The following is an 18,398-nucleotide window of genomic DNA, read 5'->3' as shown; positions in this document are numbered from 1 at the left end:
ACTTAAGCACAAGGCTCTGCAGGGCAGATCCTGCTAGAGCTCAGGGGAGGCGGAGGGGCTGGGTAGGAGGAAGACAGATGGGTGAGTAGGTGGGGTGGGAGGCCCAGGCCCTGCTTGGGAGCTCCAGCCTCCCCACCCCCTTCCTTGGAGACACAGAAAGAAAGCTGCCTCCCTTGCAGTATGTTCTAGAAGGTGGGAGACCACCGCCCCAGCCCGCCTCCTTGAGCAGGAGGGGGGCTGAAAGTTCTCAGGGGTGATATGGGGAGGACTAGGACAAGTTAGGCTGAGGGGGCCCACAGGCAAGGAGTGTACCCAGGGCAGGGATGAGGGGAGGCAGGGATGCAGAAACAAGGCCAGCTGGCTCCAACTAACCCCAACACTCCTCCGTTTTGAGGAGGTTTAGGATAGCATTTCAGGACTAACACATGGAGACAATTCTGATACGTATATTGTGGCACCTTAAGGTCTGAGTTCAGCAGGGACAGGAGACCTTCTGGTGCCTGCTGATAGGCTTTGTCCTGGGTGTTGTGTTGGGAGTGTCTCTACCCAGTTTCCCTGGGCCACCTACTGGTTCACAAGGAGCCTCACCCCACTCCTGTGACCCCTTGCAGATTCACAGTGAACACACCCTCTTGCTGCTGGTGCTGGTGGGCTGGGAGCCCAGTCCTAAGAGCCAGGTCAGGCTACTTGGGAGAGGCCATAGGCTGCCAGGGCTCTTCAGAATGTGTGTTCCACTTGCAAGGAGATTCAGAGACAGAGCTCCTAACCAGGTCCTGGGCCTCCCACCCCGCTGATGCTACCCCCCCAACCCCACACCTAGCACCCCAGCAGCTACCACACACACCAGATGTCCACGGATAAAAGAAAGTGGAACTCAGGACTTGGCAACAGGGTTTTAGAATTTGTGTTTATTGACACGTAAGCACAGAGGTCCCTGGGAGACCACCCTTTGGTCCCCTCACCTTGAGACTTGTTCCTAAAGAGAGGGGAAACAGTCATCTTGCCTTGGAACAAAATTCCCCTTTGTACAGAACACAACTCCCAGGAACCCCACTGATATGGGCACAGGTAAATCCTTGGCAAGGCGGGCATGGTGTGTAAAAGGCAAAGCTCTGTGCATTTGGCAAAGCTGTAGAACCTTGACGAAAAGCAGAGGCCTTCTGTGGCTGCCCCTCTGAATTATAGGTAGGATCAACCCAAAACACAGCTTATTTTGTATAGGCCCACCTGGGTTCTGTTGAGCTTGCATGGGGGAACCAGGCCTCGGAGTAGGCCGAGTTGTTCCCCCACTCCTGGTAATACTGCTGAGGTAGCCAGACGCCCATGCCAGAAATGGCACTGCGGGGCAGGGGGTGGTGGGGCTGTGCTGGCCCTGGAGAGCAGGGGGAGAAGGACTGCAGCTGAGCTTCTCCACACTGCCCACCCCGAGTTGCTCTCCATGCTGCGACACACCCATCGCCTAGTCTTGGATGTGGACAGGCTGGATGAGGGAGGCCTCAACTGCCTCTGGGAAGCCAGAAGGCTGGGAACCTAACTAGCAGCGGGGAGAGGCCAGTTATGCTCTCCCACACCTGCTCTCCTGCCTCACACCTGTGCTTTTTCTACGCCTGCTGGCTTAGGAACAGCCCTACCTGTAAAAGCAGGGCTTGATTCTGCCAGTTTTTGCGTTCCATATAAGGCGCTGGCATCTGCACCTCCATTCCTTTCCAACCCACTTAATTTAAGAATAGAAACTAATAATACTTAATCACCCTTCCTGCTGACAGTGGGGGAGGGCCTCAGCACCGGCAGCATCTCCCCAGGATACATACAGCTCTCCCCAGAACCTCCAGAACTCAGTGCAACCCCTGTGCCTGACAGGGGAAACCAGGTCCAGAGATACACTTGGACTTGCTCAGCACATGCAATGGGGCAGTGGCCCAGCTGAGACTTGAGAAGGGGATCATGATTTCCTGACCAATGTCCCTGCTGAGGGACACTGGGACTGAGACTTGGAGAGGGAGCGGGCCCAGTTCAGGCCTGGTCAAGACAGAAGAGACCTCCTCTGTGCTCAGTGCCAGCATAAGGCCATTGTCCGTGCAGATGAGCAGGAACATGGGTCTCCTTGGCTCCAAGGCAAGGACCCAGGGCCGACTCCTGACAGCAGACATTTTCCAGGCAGCCAGGTTTGGGGGGGCCTCCATCCCAGCAGCTGGGCTTGGGGGTGGGTCAGCCTGGAGAGTGCCTCACAGAACCTCACCGGCAGGACTCAGATCACCAAGTGGTGCAATCCAGACCTTGGGGCGGGGCCAGTATTCTGGGAGCTCCACACTGGGCAGCAATCCACTGAGTAAGATTAGCAAGAAAAGAGAAAAACAGACACCCAGAGCTCCCTCCCTCCATTAAGGTCAGGTCATGGGTAGTGGGCTGGCAGGGAAGAGTGGGCCATGTCCTACCTCGGCCCTGTGCAGCAAGGAGCTGACAAGGAGGTTTCTGGATATTGGAAGGCAGCAGGGGCTTCAAGTTAAGCTGAGCAACACCAGGTTATCATCGGCCACCAAATGCCTCTGAATTCTGGGGACCATGTTTAGGATGCTTGTTATCATGAGCCCTTGCACAAGGTGTGGACTGCATCATAACAACTTTTTCATCCCTGCTGTGAAGTGTGGGTGGTGGTAAATGCTGAGCCTGAAGACAGGCTCCCCTGACCCCACCAAAGGCAGGCTCCCTCCCCACTGCGGGATAGCCCACTGACCTCAGGAAGGGTGGCTTTCACCTCTGCCCCTTTCCAGGGCTGAGAAGGGCAGAGGCTGCCCTCACTACAGTGGGGGTCAGCATGTGCCCTGTGCAGACTGTTCTGGGGCCTTGCTGCCCAGCATGACTGAACACCTCACAGAACCTTGGGGCCTGAGTCAAGCTTCCTCCTATTGTTCCCCACCCCCAAAATTCTCCCCTTCTCAGACACATTGGGCTCTGCCTGCAGCAGCCCTGCCCACCACTGCCAGCCCAGGTACACCCAACTAGAGACCCCTGACCTGTCTGGAGCCCTCGCCCAGCCCTGCGACCCTTAAATTTGCAGACATCATGTCTTTCCCACCTGACATGAGCTCCTTAAGTGACCCAAGCCTGGTGAATTTTGAGTTTCATCTCCTCAGGGTATGCCGGGGAATGTGGGGTTCTCTCACAGGTGGTCAGGCTGGGGACAGGGCAGACCACCATCTGCAGGGCAGACTGAGTGAGGGAGAGAAGTGTGGGTGTAAGGGACAGACTCCAATAGACCCAGAGACCCACAGGCTGCCTCAGGTCTTGCCAGAGTCTCTTAAACATGTTTCCAAACATAACCAATTTGACTACCTATACACAAGAACATTCTGGAACATTCTAGTCAAATAGCAGCAAGGACCTGCCTCATGGAGCTGGGAACCTTAGCCTAGGATCCAGCCAGAGATATGAGTGGCAGGGCCAGGCTGGGTAGAGGCCAGTGGGGCCATGGATACCTCAAATGCCCAGAGCCCTGCTGTCTGGCACAGTCCACACTCTTGGGGGTCACTCTGCTGACTATCAGTGGTGCATCACAAAGAGGCAAAGAGAACTCTTTCAGGAAGAATTCTAGTTAAAATCATGCCACAAAATTAATCCTGCTTTTGTGAAAACTTAAACATACCTATTAGAACCTGTCGCCCTGTCAGAGTCCTCGCCTCACCTAGAGCGGTTAAGGCACTTGAATGGCTTGTAACACCTCCTAGAAGAGATTTTGTTTCAATCCTGATTTAGAAAAAAAATTCAGTAATACTGCAAAAAAATTTTTTCCTAAAAAAATCAAGACTTAAGTTTTCTAAGGAATAAAATAAATGCTAAGCTTTGCTTAAGTTATATGACACAACAGGTCATCTTGGCACTGACAAAACTTAGACAAAACCTGAAATACTGCTTCTGAATTAGACCTTTCCTTGGAGGAAAAAAAGACCACAAGCAAAAGACATGCACATTGTGGTTGTGAGCTTCTGACTCCCTGGTGGGAAGAGGGGAGCAGGGATCTGAAGACTGGGGCCCACGTGTTTCAGCTGCTGTGAAGCAGGTGGGTAAGCCTGTAGGCCAGATCCCTGGGTCCCTCTTCCTCTGTGGGAAACCACGTGGCCATCCAGGACCCTCCAGGTGCACCTGTAGATACAGTTACGAGCCCTCCCCCCGGCCCGGGCATGGCCAGTGAGGAGCAGACACCTGGGATGTCTTGAAAACATCTGAAGCTCCCCGGCTTCCTCAGGGTTCCACGTACATCTTGTCGTCCCACGCACATGCCCAGTGTCTTTGGTCTGACTTTGGCCAGTGCTTGTAACCTCTGATCCTGCCCCTGCCTGATGGGCACCTCCGGGACTTCTCTTTGGTGAGGTCTCTTCCCTAAGCTTCCCTGGAGATCTCCGGCTGTCCCACTGTCTTGAGCAGGATGTAACACTCACTGCCCAATGTAGTTCTGTACCCACCAGGAGGGGCCGATGTAAGCAGCACAAGAGGCTCTGGGGTCCTGGGGAAAGTGCTGTGCAGGTGGTGCCTGCCTGCTCATTGTTGCCTGTTGGGTCCTAAGGCATCTGGTCCTAAGAGGGAGGATCACAGGATGGGGGCATATGGGGAGGGCTGAACCTCCTAGCTTCTCTGTGGAATGTTGGTCTCTGGTTCTGAGAGGTCAGAGGGCAAGTCCTGGCTTCTCCCCTCTGCCCGGGAGTCCTCGAACCCCTGGAGCCTGCCCTCTAGCAGGTCTTGGGGTTCCCTGAGGAAGACTACCATAACTGTGATGTTGTCGTGGGAGCCCCGCTCCCGGGCTGCAGCCACCAGCTCCTCAGCAACATGCAGCCCACTGCCGTTCTGTCTGACCAGGTGGCTCTGGACAAGGTCAGCGACTTCCTGATGGGAGATGACATCAAAGAAGCCATCGCAAGCCAGCAGCAGGTAGTCCTCAGAGCCTGTCAGTTCCCGGGAGGATGCGTCTGCTTCTCCAGACACGTAGGGCTTCTGGAAAATGTCCCCTGGGCACAGGAGAGAAGTGCCTGGTGTCAGCAGGCTGCACTGCTGCTGCTCCTCCCGTTCCCCCAAGCTCCGGCCTTACTGCCTACCACCTTCCTGCAATGCCGGTGCTCATAAGGTGAGGACATGGGTGAAAAAATAATTTCAGATGGTGTGAAGAGCAATGAAGAAACAAAAGTGGGTGATGTGACAGATTTACTCTGTGCCCCTGAGGGTAGAGTTAGAACCCAGCAAGGTCAAAAGTGCTCTAAAAGCAGCTTCCTCCTTTCAGTGGAGTTGGTCCCAAAGCAGAGGGGATGGGCAACTGTGATGGAAAACTCCACACTGGCCCAGGATGGGGTATGGGTCCCCATACCCAAGAGCTCCTGATAGTTTCCCTGGACACCTAATCTAACCTGGTCCAAAATGCTTGCTTTTCTTCACAGAAAATGGCACCGTGGTCCCCTTAGTTTCTTATGCCCAAATCTGGGTGTCACTTGATTGTCCTCCTTGGGCTTCAAATCCTATCTGCTAGCAAGTCCGTTGACTTTGCCTGCAACATGCAACTTAAACCCACCTCTCCCTCCTCATGCCTTACCCAGATCCCAGAAAGCTACTGGCTGGCCTCGTTCCCTTCACGCTTGTTCTCAACAGAGTGTGAAGCAGATCGTGCTACCTTCCACAGAGCCACCTAGTGCTTCCCTCTCCTGGGAATGGAGCCACCCTCTAGCCTCCACAAGGAGGCACCGACCCCCGCTGCCTCCCCATCACTGTGTATCCAGAGACACAAAGGCAGAAGGAGCAAGAAGGGTTATAAGGAAGGCACCCCTTTCAGGGGGCAGGGAGGGCCATCCCCACTCACTGCAGGGTTAGCAGGATGGAGTGATTTCTAAGTACACATTTCCCCAGGTTTTCTAAGGTTTTTGTTAGGCTACTTCCCGTTTATGAAAGACCTACACTGATACCTGTTTTTGCTAACTAAAAGAAACCCAAAGAGGGTTTTTCCTTTTACAACTATAGTTGTAAAAGGAAAAACAGTGTTAAGCATTTGTTTAGCAGCAGCTGTTACAGAGGCAGCGTGCTCCCTGAGCAGCGAGAGTGGCCCTGCCAAGCTCCTTCCCAGGATGACTCCAAACAGGCTGTGATTTATCATATCATTCCTGCTTTTATTATGTTAGGGTTACTTTAGGTTTAGATGTTATTTGGTATGATTATGTAGGCAATTTTTTAGGTTGGAAACACTCAAATATTTTTCCGTCTAAATTAATGCTAATTGTTTCTATGCTTTGTACCATTTCATCTAAAAAAGTCTTCATAGAAGTGCTCTACTTTTGGATAGCAGGGAAAACCTGCACCTGGAGGGAGAGGGTGGCAGATGAGTCTCAGGCTGAGGTTTGGCAGTAGTGACAGGATGTTGAGAAAATACGATAGGAGGGGACAAGGAATGGGAAGCCTGCTTTATTACTTTCATTTTAAAAGACAGAAAAAAGAATCAGCAACATGAATGTGGGGAGGGGAATAAACCTCATTTATGGAATATTTAAAAATTGTCTTCGCGAGGGCCTCCCTGGTGGCACAAGGGGTTAATAAGCACATCACTGTGAAGCTATCCACCACCTCTGCAGCTTGAGTTCGATCCCCGGCTAGCCAGGGAGCAACCCACATGGTGCAGCAGACCTCTCCTGTCTCGCCCGCTACTCCCCTCAGCAGTGTATTTCAGTCAGTTTGTCTTTTCTGTTCCCCACTCTGTCTCTGGTGGATCCTTTCACCCCCCACACCTCTGGCCTGTACCCCGGTTCTTGCATGCATAAATCATCTTGTATGCATAAATCTTGTATGCATACAAGAACCGGGGTACAGGCCAGAGGTGCGGGGGGTGAGAGGATTTATGAGACAGAGTGGGGAGCAGAACAGACAGATTGACTGAAATCCACTGCTGAGGGGAGCAGCGGGCAAGTCAGGAGAGGTCTGCTGCGCCATGTGGGTTGCTCCTTGGATGGCCGGGGATCGAACTCGTGCTGCAGTGACTGTGGATAGCTTCATAGTGCTGTGCTTAACCACTTACGCCACCAGGGAGGCCCCTAAAAAAAATTATCTTCTAGCATACATATAGTAGCTAAACAGGTTTCCGGCTAGATTTTTGTGAGGAACTATTTTAATAACAGATAGTGACATATACCTTTAAGTGCAGTAATTTACGTGAGATGCAAGTTTCTAAGGTGTCTGCATCTGCAGAGTTCACCACAGTACCTCACAGTCTGACCCTGTGCATCACACAGGACATCACAGTCCCAAATAGCGGGTGAGCTGTGGACCTCAGGGGTCAAGAGGTCTAGGCCCTGGCTGGCCCCGCCTCCTCTCCCCACCAACCAGCCCCCTTACCAATGGCCCTGGAGACGGCCAGCGTCCCATTGACTCTCCAGCAGTCCATGTGACACACAAAGCCGCCCAGTGCTTCGATGCGCTCCTTCTCGTCCTGTGGGAGACAGTCAGAGGAAGAGACCAGGTGTGTGGCCAGAGAGACCAGCTGGTTTCCAAGACAGTGCTGGGAGTCATGGCTTATGAACGATGCCCAGATAAGGCATTAGTAAAGCAAAATATTATAAGCAACCTAAACGTCCTTCAGTGTGGCTAAACAGGTTATGGTACAAACCACCTGTGGCCACAAGGGCTGTGACCCAGAGCAACGTTTAGGGGTCAGGGAGATTCTCACAAGGCCCCAGAGTCAGAGTGCAGGTCCTGCAGTTGCCTCCCTGTTCAAACAGGGATATTATCCCTGCCTCACAAGGGGTTAGGAAAGTGAGATTTGTGGGATTTACATGGGATTTCTGCAGCCACTTGGCAAAGCTAAATGAAACCTGAACGAGACCCTGGTCTATACCGGTGCCCTGGGTCCTAGTTTGTTTTCAACTGTAAAGGACAATGGTGCTTTAGGCCTGAGAGGGTAGCACACAGGCCCAGTCTAGTCATGAGTACTCTAAAAACCTCTTTGGTCTATAAAGTCCCCCAGAGAAGAGGTTTTCTAGATGTGAACCTGAAGGGCATTAACAACAGCACCTGCTGATGGAGCAGACCCCACGGGGAGCACATCTACTCCACATCAGGAGGAAGGACCAGTGCTAGCCCTCTTTTTTCAGCTGTCCGCTTCACATGAACAGAGCAGAGCGAGATTTAAGCCTCTTGACACCACAGGACATACCCATGACCTCTGTCCTTACTCAGAGCTTCTTTCCAGCTCTCAGGGTGAAAGCAGCACGAGCCTGCTGGGCACCAGCTTTGTCAGCAGGATTTCCCCACGTGATGGGCATAGAGTCCACTGGACAGACTTGAATCAGTCCAGCCTCCTCTCGGTGGTACCACCAACACAGGCCCTTTTGCCAAGAGAGATGGTAGCTATGCAGATACAGAGGCCCCTCCGGAGAGAGCACAGTTTTGAAGGAGCCCTGACCTGCCTGCGTGGCTCCTTCTGGGTCTGAGAACCCACTGTGGTCTGAGCAGTAGCAGAGGAAGGCAAGGACGGAGGGGAAGACAGGTTGAGAAGAGTGAAGGGAGAGACGGGCAGACATGTATGCACGAGTCTGCAGACCAGAAGGGAGCTGCAGAGGAGAGCAACCTCTGGACCCTTGCCTGGACCTCCTACCCCTCAGAGGCCTTCCTTTGGGAAGGGAGTATGGGAGGCTTCCCTGAGCCCCAAAGGCATTGTCTGCTTATGTCTGTGGGAAGATACAGCTGAGAATGAGACTTTCTCTTGCTTCTGTCACCCACCAGCGCCAGGCCACCCCCCTACTCAATGTTAATGAGGCAGGGACAGTGGGCAGTGGTAACTGAGAGTAAACTGTGAGCTGCTCCTGGGGAGCATGGACCCTCCCGAGGGACGATCAGTGGGGACTGGTGCCACCTGGCACTTGGGATCCCACAGAGGTCAAGGAGCCAGGCACCTGGGCTTCCAAGTCGGCAGTGGTTATCAGGTTGAGCAGAAGGGCAGGAGGGCCCTGGAGCCTATGGCCCTAGGTAATCCTACGCCAGCAACTAATGGCAGCTCTGCCCAACAGACCAGTTCTATCTCACAGGGCCAGCTGGCTGCAGGGCTCTCAATCACAATGCCTTCCCTCACAATGCCTGCCCCACTTTGGTGCTCTCCCTGTACCTTACCCTCTGCCCTCTTCTGTCATCATCCTGGATCCAGGACTAGGGCATCCTGGGGTTCAGGGCACCCCCATCTTTCCCTCCTGACTCCTTGGACACCTATCTCCTCAACTGCCCTTCGATCTCTTCTTCTCCAGGTGCTCCAAGGTCAAGTCCAGAGCTGTTGTTTAGTAGGTCCCCCCAATAGCCATTTCCCACCTGCCCTGGAGTGTGGATCTGCTCAGCAAAGCCCTCTGTCTCCGATTCTGCTGCGGTCTCCCTGAACAGTCATTTCCTCCCACCTGTCATCCTATCCTGGACCCAGTGACCCCTCAGCGCTGTATTTGGTCATTCCCGTCCCTCCCCACTTGGGTTTTCCATCACGCTGTGCTCTTCTGGCTTCTGCCTCACTTCTGGTAGGACTCACACGCTCCCTAGCCCTGCCCATCTCCACAGAGCTTCCCATTAGCCTATCCAAGCCCTGCATACATGGAGAACACTCACCTCATCCTCCCTGGCCCCTGGCTGACTGCATCACGAGGCACTTGGATGCGCTTTCCACTTCCAAAGCCCGAACTCTCTCCTCCCTTCTCTGTCTCTCCTGGTACCGCCTTGCCAGGCAGTCATCCCACAGCTTTCCAGGTGAGTGCAGGGGCCTCTTTTATGACCAGCCCTCATTTTGCCCTCTGATGCCTTTGGAAGCTTTAGCAACTCCTTATTAAGTTCCTGCTGCCAGAGGAACAACATGCCATAAGGCTCTCAAGGACCAGTCCTGGCTTAATCTGCCCTTTCTTCCCAGACTCTATCCCTGGTTCGCTGGGGTCCCACCTGCCCTCAGGATCTCACTCCAGTTCTCCTTCCCATTCACCTCCCTCTTCTGCCTCTCCCAGCACTATGGCCTACAATGCAGCTCTCACCTGCCCATTAGACTGAGAGGAACTGGACAGCTCACTGCCTTGTCCTGCAGAGTCCTGCACTGAGCAGGATTAAATGTTTACGGCCCTGGAGTAAATCCAGCAGCAGGAGAAACTTGTTCAGACACTGCAGAACAAGGCAGAGTGACACGAGTCCCTGCATCCTCCTTAGAGCTGGTATCGGCAGCTGCCAGACCCTCACCAGGTCATTACCAGTTTCTACTATAAGCTAACATGGTGATGGCCATTCTTGTGGGAGAACCTCTATTATCTCTCTACATGGGTGTCAGGCTGAGGTCAGGATCAGAGGGTGAGGGACAGAAGCAGTGGCTTGCTCAGCTGGGAACAGGAGGCAGGAGCCTGGATGAAGCTGGGTTCTAGTCTCTGCAGTTGTGTGGGGTGCAGAATTCTGAGAAGACAGACGGACCTTGCTTCTCAGTTGTTTCAGGTACTTGTGTGCACCAGACCACTAATTCTACATTTTGGTGACCCCATTTCACAGAAAAGGTACTCATGGCTGGGGAGGGGTAGAGCCAGGAAAAGTGCTGCTGCCAGTGCACGCTCTTTGCCACAGTGCCATGATATAAGGTTCAGGCAGTGCTTGGAAGACACCCTCTGGAAAAAGCCTCCAGGGGGCCCCAGAAGAGACACAGGACACAGAGAGCTTGTAGGGGTACGGGCAGATAGGTGGGAGTAGATGTGGCACCTTGATCTAGGTTTGCATCTAGTCCTAACTGAGGCTGCATTTCATCTGCAAGCAGGGTATCTTGGGACAGGAGGGCTGAATGTCCCTAAGCCGCATTCTAGGATACCAGTTGCTTTCTGGCAATATGCTCTGGGCGAGTTGCTTAACCTCTGTGAACCTAAGTTCTCTCCTCTGCACAATGTGGAGCGTGGAAGCTGGCTCAGCACAGGTTGAGACGCAGGGAGGCAGGGGAACCCTGCATATCACAGCCTAATAGTCCCTGTAGTGCTTTTCATATCTTGAAGCCACCAAAGAAAAAGACAGCTCCATCCATAAAAAACATGTCTATGTGGCAAAAAACCAAAACAAAACCATAAACAAAGACAAAAGAGAAATGGCTTGGGGGATGATTTGCAAATCACTGAATGACAAGGTGCCAACCTCCCTCATATATACAAGATGCCTACAAACTGTTAAGAGCCACAGCTCCTGAGAAAAATGGACAAAGGTTAGGGGTGGAGCCTCCTTGGGAAAGGCAAAAGCAAATGATCGCAGCCTTTGAAAAGATGCTCAGCCTTTCTCTGAAAGAGAAGTGCAGCTAAAAAACTACCTCTCACTTTTCCTAGGTACAGGACCCAGCAGTTTGGGGGACTGTGGAGGAAATAGACTGCCTGGGACTCATAGTGCCAGAATGGCACAACTTGAGAGGGACAGTTTGGCAAATCTGCCTACTGCAAACATGTACACTCTGACCCAGCTGCCTTCCATCTAGGAATGTGCTCTACAGGCGTACTTGACCCCGAACAATGGAAGGCGGCACCCAAGTTATTTATTGCTGCAGTATGAGAAGACTGAAAAACCCTCAACGTCCACTGATGAGAGAGACCGGGAATGCACGAACTGCAGACACCTGCACCGGATGGAGTGCCTGAGTGCTGACGTGGAATACCCACATGACGCATGGACAGGTGAAAACAGCAGGTGCAGGCAGCAGGAGGGGACTACGGTGGGGTGGGGGAGTATTTGAACACTCCCTGATGTGCAAACTCTCTTGCTAACCCCATGAGGAGACAGACAGACCGATAATCCTGTGAGATATGGTCTGAACAAGAATGTTGTCTTGCTGCCCAGGTGAGGAACCTGGTCTCAGACAGGTGAGTAACCTCAGAATCCTAGCATAGCCTCTGCCCAACGAAGCTTCAAGGCTGGTTCCTTCCAGACCTGGCTCATGTCACTTCGTCCCTGAAGCTCTCCTCCCTCATAGCCCAAGTGGTGTGGCTGCTTCCTGCCCACAGGCATGACAGGAGGACACATGTTGACCCATTTCCTGGGTTATCTGATGCGTAGAGGGTCCAGCTCTCCCCTGGAGCTCTGAGCTCTGTGTTGTGTGATACAGAGTCATTTGGAATCCTGACTGTTAATGTCTATAAGACCTAGCCTTTAGGAGATTCCCTGATTACTGGAGTGGGGAAGGAGAGCTCTCCCTTGGAAGGAGAGCCATGGGTTTCCTGGGAAGATGGTCCACTACCCCTTTTTTTTTTTTTTTTTTTTTTCCCACTACCCCTTTTACTTGTTAATCCATTCCAGCCCCTTTGGCCAGGGCATCCTGACCGTGTGCTTTCCTGGATGGGCCTATATGGGGGGGGGGGGGACGGGACAACCCAAGCATGGAGCCCTCACCTGTCGCTCTGGTTTGTGTGGCTCCATCAGCTTCACCACCTGTCCTTGCTGCACCAGGATGATCTGGGAGTCCCCGAGCCAGGCGACGTGCAGGGTCTTTCCTGCAATCAGTGCACACACACCTGTGGTGCCGCTCTGCAGACGCTGCAGCGAGAGATGGCTGTGAGGGGAAGGGGGCCTGCACTACAGGGACATGCTCGTCCAGACCCAATGACACCTGTGCCATTCCATCCTTTGGAGTCATGCTTTCCCCTCTCTCTCCTGACTGACCCAGGTCTCTCCTTGTGTGCCCCCACATGGCGTGGTGTGCCCCCACCTCTTGGGAACTGTGAGTAATAAGCTCCTCTTTCAAGCTAGCTGTTTCTGTGTCTGTGAACTTACCATATCTGATTGAAACAAAATCCTGGGCACATTTTAAGAGTCTCATGCGCTACTGACTGAGCTAGCAGGGCAGTTGCCCCTGGGCACATTTGCAAACAGGCTAGCTGCCACTGTGAGGCCTCGCACCCTCTGCTCTGGGGCAGGTCCAGGCTGCTGTGGCCTTCTGGATCAGAGGTAAGCTTTATGATGCTTCTGTTCAAATAAAGCACAAGCCCTCTTTTCCTGTACAGATGAAATGACACGATTGCAGTGTTTAGGGGGAACCTCCCAGCACCCCCAGCTATTTTGATCCTCTTCCCTCTGCAGGGCTGGGGCCTCTCTGATGCTAATGGTCCCAAAACCATACAGGTAGGCCTTGCTGTTGGTTCTCACCTCTCGCTTGGCTTTCCAGAGAAACATCTCATCAGTGTGCTGGAAGGCATTTCTGAGGGCTGTCTTGGGGTCGGTGGGCAGCTCCGGCTGGTGGGCAGCGTTGACGTGCACGTGCACAGCAGCATACCTCGCGGCATCCACCCCTCCGTGACCGTCAAACACAGCAAAGTAGGCGCGGTCCACAGGGTCCTGGCAGGGAATGCAGTGGGAGTCACCGACCTGCTGGCCTCAAGCCGGATGGAGGTCACGACCTGGTAAAGGCACCTGACTGGGGCTCAGTAATCATAAGTTTGGGGGTTCCCTTTATAAGACTTGCGCAAACCATTTCCTTTCTTCAGTTCCTTAGCTGGGAGAGCAAGCTGGCTGTGGCTGCCCTTGCCCAGAAGTGCTGGGGCAATTAATTGGGCCCCCCAGCTGCCCTTCTCCCGGGAAGAGCTCTGAGAGCAGTTCAGCACCTCTGCCTGCAGACAGCAGTCGTGGGCATTTCTCCTGCAGTGGCTTTGGTTGGCAGCTCTGTTCAGCGGCAGGGGGCTCTTTCCCCTGCACAAGTCCCCACAGGCTGTCCTGACTAGGGACACTGGCCTCATGGGAAGCCTTGGCGCCAAGATGTGGAACACTAGAGGTGGAACACTCACAGAAAGTCCGAAGAGCTGGTTGAATGCTGGCAGGCACACATGCCGGTCCTCCATCTTGCGGCGAGAGTTCCGGATGGCATGGATGGAGACCAGCCACTGCCGCTGTTGTCCCCGGGCAGACACCGGCACCTGCTTCTGCCACTGACCACATACTTCCCAGAGCTGGTTAAAGAAACTCAGTGCCAGGCCTTTGGCATCTAGCACTGATGAGCATGATGGAGGAATAATTAGAGAAGCGCCAATGGAGGCGAGCTGAAGCTCCACTTCTTTCCCTGCCCCCATTTCTGCCGCCCCTGCAGCACCTAGACATAGGCCTGCACAAGCCCCAACAGCCCATCACCCTCAGGGCATTCTGAGAGTACCATCCTAATAAACTCTGCATGACAGTCTGTGTCATCAGCGGTTAGAAATGTCTGGTTTGGCATTACATACCAGGAGCCTCCCGCCCTATGGTGGAGCAATTCCATTCTGGAGAGCCCATCAAAGAAATTGTGAGAACTGCCAGAATAATTTAAGGTCAAACTATATAATCATTTGTAATTGTGCATTAATTAAAAACAATGTATATCCAATGACAAGGTAAAATATGGTTCATTCTCTTGATTAAGAATTAAACTGATTTTTGTAATGAAACATGCAACTGCCATATGACCCAGCAAATGTAACCTTGGACATTTATCCCAGAGAATTAAGACTATTCACACAAAAACCCGTGCACGAATGTTCACAGCAATGGCGTCTGTAACAACTGAAAACTAGGATTGGCCCAGGTGAATGGTTAAACAAACTGTGGTCTGTCTGCCACAGATTACTACTCAGCAAAGAAAAGGAGACACTGATACACACAGGAGCCTGGATAAACCTCCAGGGAACCATGCTGAGTGAGAAAGGCCAATCCCTGTGGAGATGAGCCCCTGTTACCAGCCCCCCTCCACTGCCCCCCCCCACTCCCAGGCAAACACACCCTTGCATTCTTGAAAATATACAGTTATAGAAATGGAGATTAGCAGTTGTCAGGGGTTAGGGATGGAGGACTAGAGCAGCCTTGAGGGGTAACAAGAGGGTTCTGAGTGGGAAGGTGCAGTTCTGTATCTTGACTACAGGATCTTGGTCGTGATAGTTACTACAGTTCTGTAAAACGTTACAGTCAGGGGAAAGCTGGGATGTGTGGGATCTCTGTGTTATTTCTTACAATTGTGTGTCAGGCTACAATTATCTCAAAATAAAGTTTATTAAAATAACTAAAGGGTAAAACAAAAAAGGACATTTACAGAGTTTGTAATCATGTAAAGGGCTTATGTCGTGGTGTTAAGAAAAAACATTGATATTAAAATGTCATGAATAGAGGATAGAAAATTCCATGTACAATTTGATCTTGAGGACAAGAAAAAGCCTTCAACCACTTGGATGCCCAAATTAAAAGGACAGGCAACCAAAACATCAGCAGTGCAGTCTGCAGGTGGCAGTTCCAGGAGCAATGTTTTTGTCTTAAGCGCACTTTTTCCATACTTGCCCAATTTGCCATTACCAGTGTTGGCCCCAGATGATGGCTTTAAAATATATCCATAATTGGGCCTCCCTGGTGGCACAACGGGTTAAGCACAGCACCGTGAAGGTATCTATAGCCTCTATAGCACGAGTTCGATCCCTGGCCAGTCAGGGAGCTACCCACATGGCACAGCAGACCTCTCCTGCCTCGCCCACTGCTCCCCTCAGCAGTGTATTCCAGTCAGTCTGCCTGTTCTGTCCCTCACTCTGTCTCTGGTGAATCTTCTCACTCCCGCCCCGTGCCTCTGGCCTATACCCCAGTTCTTATATGCATAAATAAATAAATCTTAAAAAAAAAATATCCATAAATTCTTTGCTACTTCTTTCCCTTTCAAGCAGTGGGTTCCAATTCCCTGCCCTTGAGTGGAGGACTTAGGAACCTGCTTCTGATAAGTAGAATAAAACATAAGTGATTCAGAATGACTTAAGCCATGATCCTGAAAAGGTGCTGTGGCTTCCCTTTCCCTCTCTCCCTCATAACTCACTGGCTCAGAGAAGTGAGGGGCTGAGCTATGAGGACTGCCCGGTGGACAGTCCACAGGGCAAGGAACTGAGGCTGCTGCTCCACTCCAGTCGCCTTCATCTGACAAAACTTTATGAGAGAGTCTGGGCCAGAACCATTCGCTCAGCTGCTTCCAAATTCCAGCCCCACAGAGACCATCTGGGATAATATAATGTTTACTATTCTACACCACTAAAGTTTGAGGCAATTTGTTATTCAGAAATAGGTAATATATCCTATTATACAAATAACACTAATTTTAAAAGAAAAAGCCAAATTCTATCTAGGCCTGGCTTCTAAAGAGAAGATAAATAAGAAATAGGCTCAAAGGAAAGGCCATGTGCCTTGCCTCAGAGGTTCCGCTCAATTCAATGCACAACCCCCTCCAGGAAGTCCTGCCAGCCCACATGCATGCAGTGGGTACAGGTGAGCCAGGGGCAGTCACCTCGAAGTGGGGCTCAGGGGGAAGTAAGTTAGAACAGGGTGGAGTCTGAGGACCATGGTAGGTCACATCAGAAGAACTCTGGGAGTTGTAGATGGAAGAGTTCATGTCTAAAGGTGATGGCTGCAGGAGAAAGGCCAAGGCCAGAGAAGGCACAGAGGGTTCTGTGAGCCCAGGAGGTCACAGGAAGACAGGCTGAGGGACCCATGCATCAGGGAAGGGAGTCTAGAAGTGGCCACCATCACCACACCCAGGACACAGGGGAAATCCAGGTGTTTGGTAAGAACTAGGGGTCTTGGGCCTCCCTGGTGGCGCAAGGGGTTAAGTCTCAGCACTATGAAGCTATCCACAGCCACTGCAGCAAGAGTTTGATCCCCAGCCAGGGAGCTACCCACATGGTGCAGCAGATCTCTCCTGACTTGCCCGCTGCTCCCCTCAGCAGTGTATTTCAGCCAAACCACCTGTTCTGTTCCTCACTCTGTCTCTGGCGAATCCTCTCACCCTTGACACCTCTGGCCTACACCCTAGTTCTTGTATGCATAAATAAATAAATCTTTAAAAAAAAAAAAAAAAAACTGGGGGACTGGCATGACCAGCTTAAAGGGTTGTTTGTGTATGTGGGAAGGCCCAGCTCAGGGAAGACAGGTCCACGTGTGCTTGGCCCAGCAGGCCCCCTACCAACAAGTCAGAGACCTCTCATTCAGCTGGTCCATGTGATGCAGCCCTGTAGCTGCCTCTTTCTCCCCTAGGCCTGTGGCTGTGCTCAGAGCACCATGGTTCCTGCCCCCTCCCTCTGGAAAACAGCCTCTGCGCTCCTATCAAGTCTAAAATACCCAGGGAGGTGCACATTATTCTCTTGCCTTAGGCTGTGCTGCTATTTCCATCAACGTGTTTAAATTTGAATCTCTGCTCCAGCAACGGGTAATTACCAATGAGAACGATCAGCAGGAGGGGTGATCGCCAGCTGACAGACTCCACATGCTGCTTACAGCAGATGCCTGTTTTCCTGGCTGTGGGCCGCATCCCAGTGCCTCCAGAAACTGTTCAGTGTGGAGGGGGCCAGCTGGTGGCTCCATCTGACCTGACCACACAAAGATCTTAGTCACCTTCGCACATGCAAAGGTGGTGATTCTTACAATGCCCACTGTGATGTCGATTTTTCAAGAATGGCTTCAAGATAACAGCTCTAACTATATCCCACTCTCATGAGAGGGATAAGCTGGTCAATGCTGAGAGCCAGGCTGCAGGGAGGGCAGGGGCAAGCTGATTTCCTCTCACCCACCCTGCCCTCTTTCACAGGCAGCATAAGGGGGTGTCAACCCCTGCACTGCTCCTTCTCACCAGCAGGTGGTGCTCATTTCCTGCAGGGATGGGTGTGCATGGAGGGTGTGTCTCCTTTGTGGGATCCCAGAGCTTGAAGACTTTGCAGAGGACAATAGCTGCCTGTCTCTGTGCAGGGCTGTCTCTGCGCCTTCCAGGCGAAAATGAAGGCAGGAAGTCAGGGAAAAGGACAGGAGAAAGGATGAGAGGCAATTACTGCAGAAAGAGGCCATATGCTTTTCTTCTTTTCCCCACTCGTTCTTCCCTTTGTCCCCAGTGACTTCACTAATGAAGAGTTTAAATAGATGATAATTATGCAATATGATGGAGGTTTTGGCTAGTTACCATGGTAATCATATTAAGTATATAAATGGATCAACACATGTATACTCTGAAGTGATACATTTATACATCAATTATATCTCAAAAAATAGGAAAACAGTCCAGTTGGGTAGAACAAGGCAAAGGGAAATCCACTCTGAGGCTCCCACTGCAACGTGAGCTGCCCCTTTCGCCAGCAGCATGGCAGGAGTGATCACCTGCTCCCTGCTGTTCCTAGCCTGGCCAAACAGGGCCCAGGCCCAGTGACTTGCTTTCTCTGCAAGTCTGGTCCAATAAGAACTGACATTTTAGTGAAAAACAATAGAAAAGAATCACTAGGGATGTGAAAAAAAAAACTCTGTAAGTACATATCTTCCTTTACAGAGGAAAGGTGAGGTTCCATATTCTCTAATGAAGGATGGAGCTGAATAACCAGGAAAACAGGCAAAAAATCTGGAAGAGAAGGGCCTCCCTTGTGGCGCAAGGGGTTAAGCAC

The 18,398-nt window shown here is 51.9% G+C and overlaps 1 protein-coding gene across 1 annotated transcript in view; it reads right to left on the bottom strand.

Moving 5' to 3' along the window:
* Window positions 1–879: 879 nt before the first annotated feature.
* PPM1F (protein phosphatase, Mg2+/Mn2+ dependent 1F) overlaps window positions 880–18,398 on the bottom strand; it is a 29,821-nt gene continuing 12,302 nt past the window's right edge. Inside the window, exons 4-8 of the mRNA XM_037495783.2 lie at window positions 13,770–13,972; window positions 13,135–13,323; window positions 12,382–12,525; window positions 7,360–7,453; window positions 880–5,000 (exon numbers count right to left, since the gene is read on the bottom strand). Of these exons, the coding sequence (XP_037351680.1) occupies window positions 4,621–5,000; window positions 7,360–7,453; window positions 12,382–12,525; window positions 13,135–13,323; window positions 13,770–13,972 (1,010 nt within the window). The 3' untranslated portion in view covers window positions 880–4,620. The remainder of the gene's footprint in view (window positions 5,001–7,359; window positions 7,454–12,381; window positions 12,526–13,134; window positions 13,324–13,769; window positions 13,973–18,398) is intronic.

The sequence above is a fragment of the Talpa occidentalis genome, unplaced genomic scaffold (genome assembly GCF_014898055.3).
Source record: "Talpa occidentalis isolate TD23 unplaced genomic scaffold, MPIMG_talOcc4v2.1 talOcc4.8, whole genome shotgun sequence".
NCBI classification, from domain to species: domain Eukaryota; kingdom Metazoa; phylum Chordata; class Mammalia; order Eulipotyphla; family Talpidae; genus Talpa; species Talpa occidentalis.
This window is presented reverse-complemented; position numbering and strand designations above follow the sequence as displayed.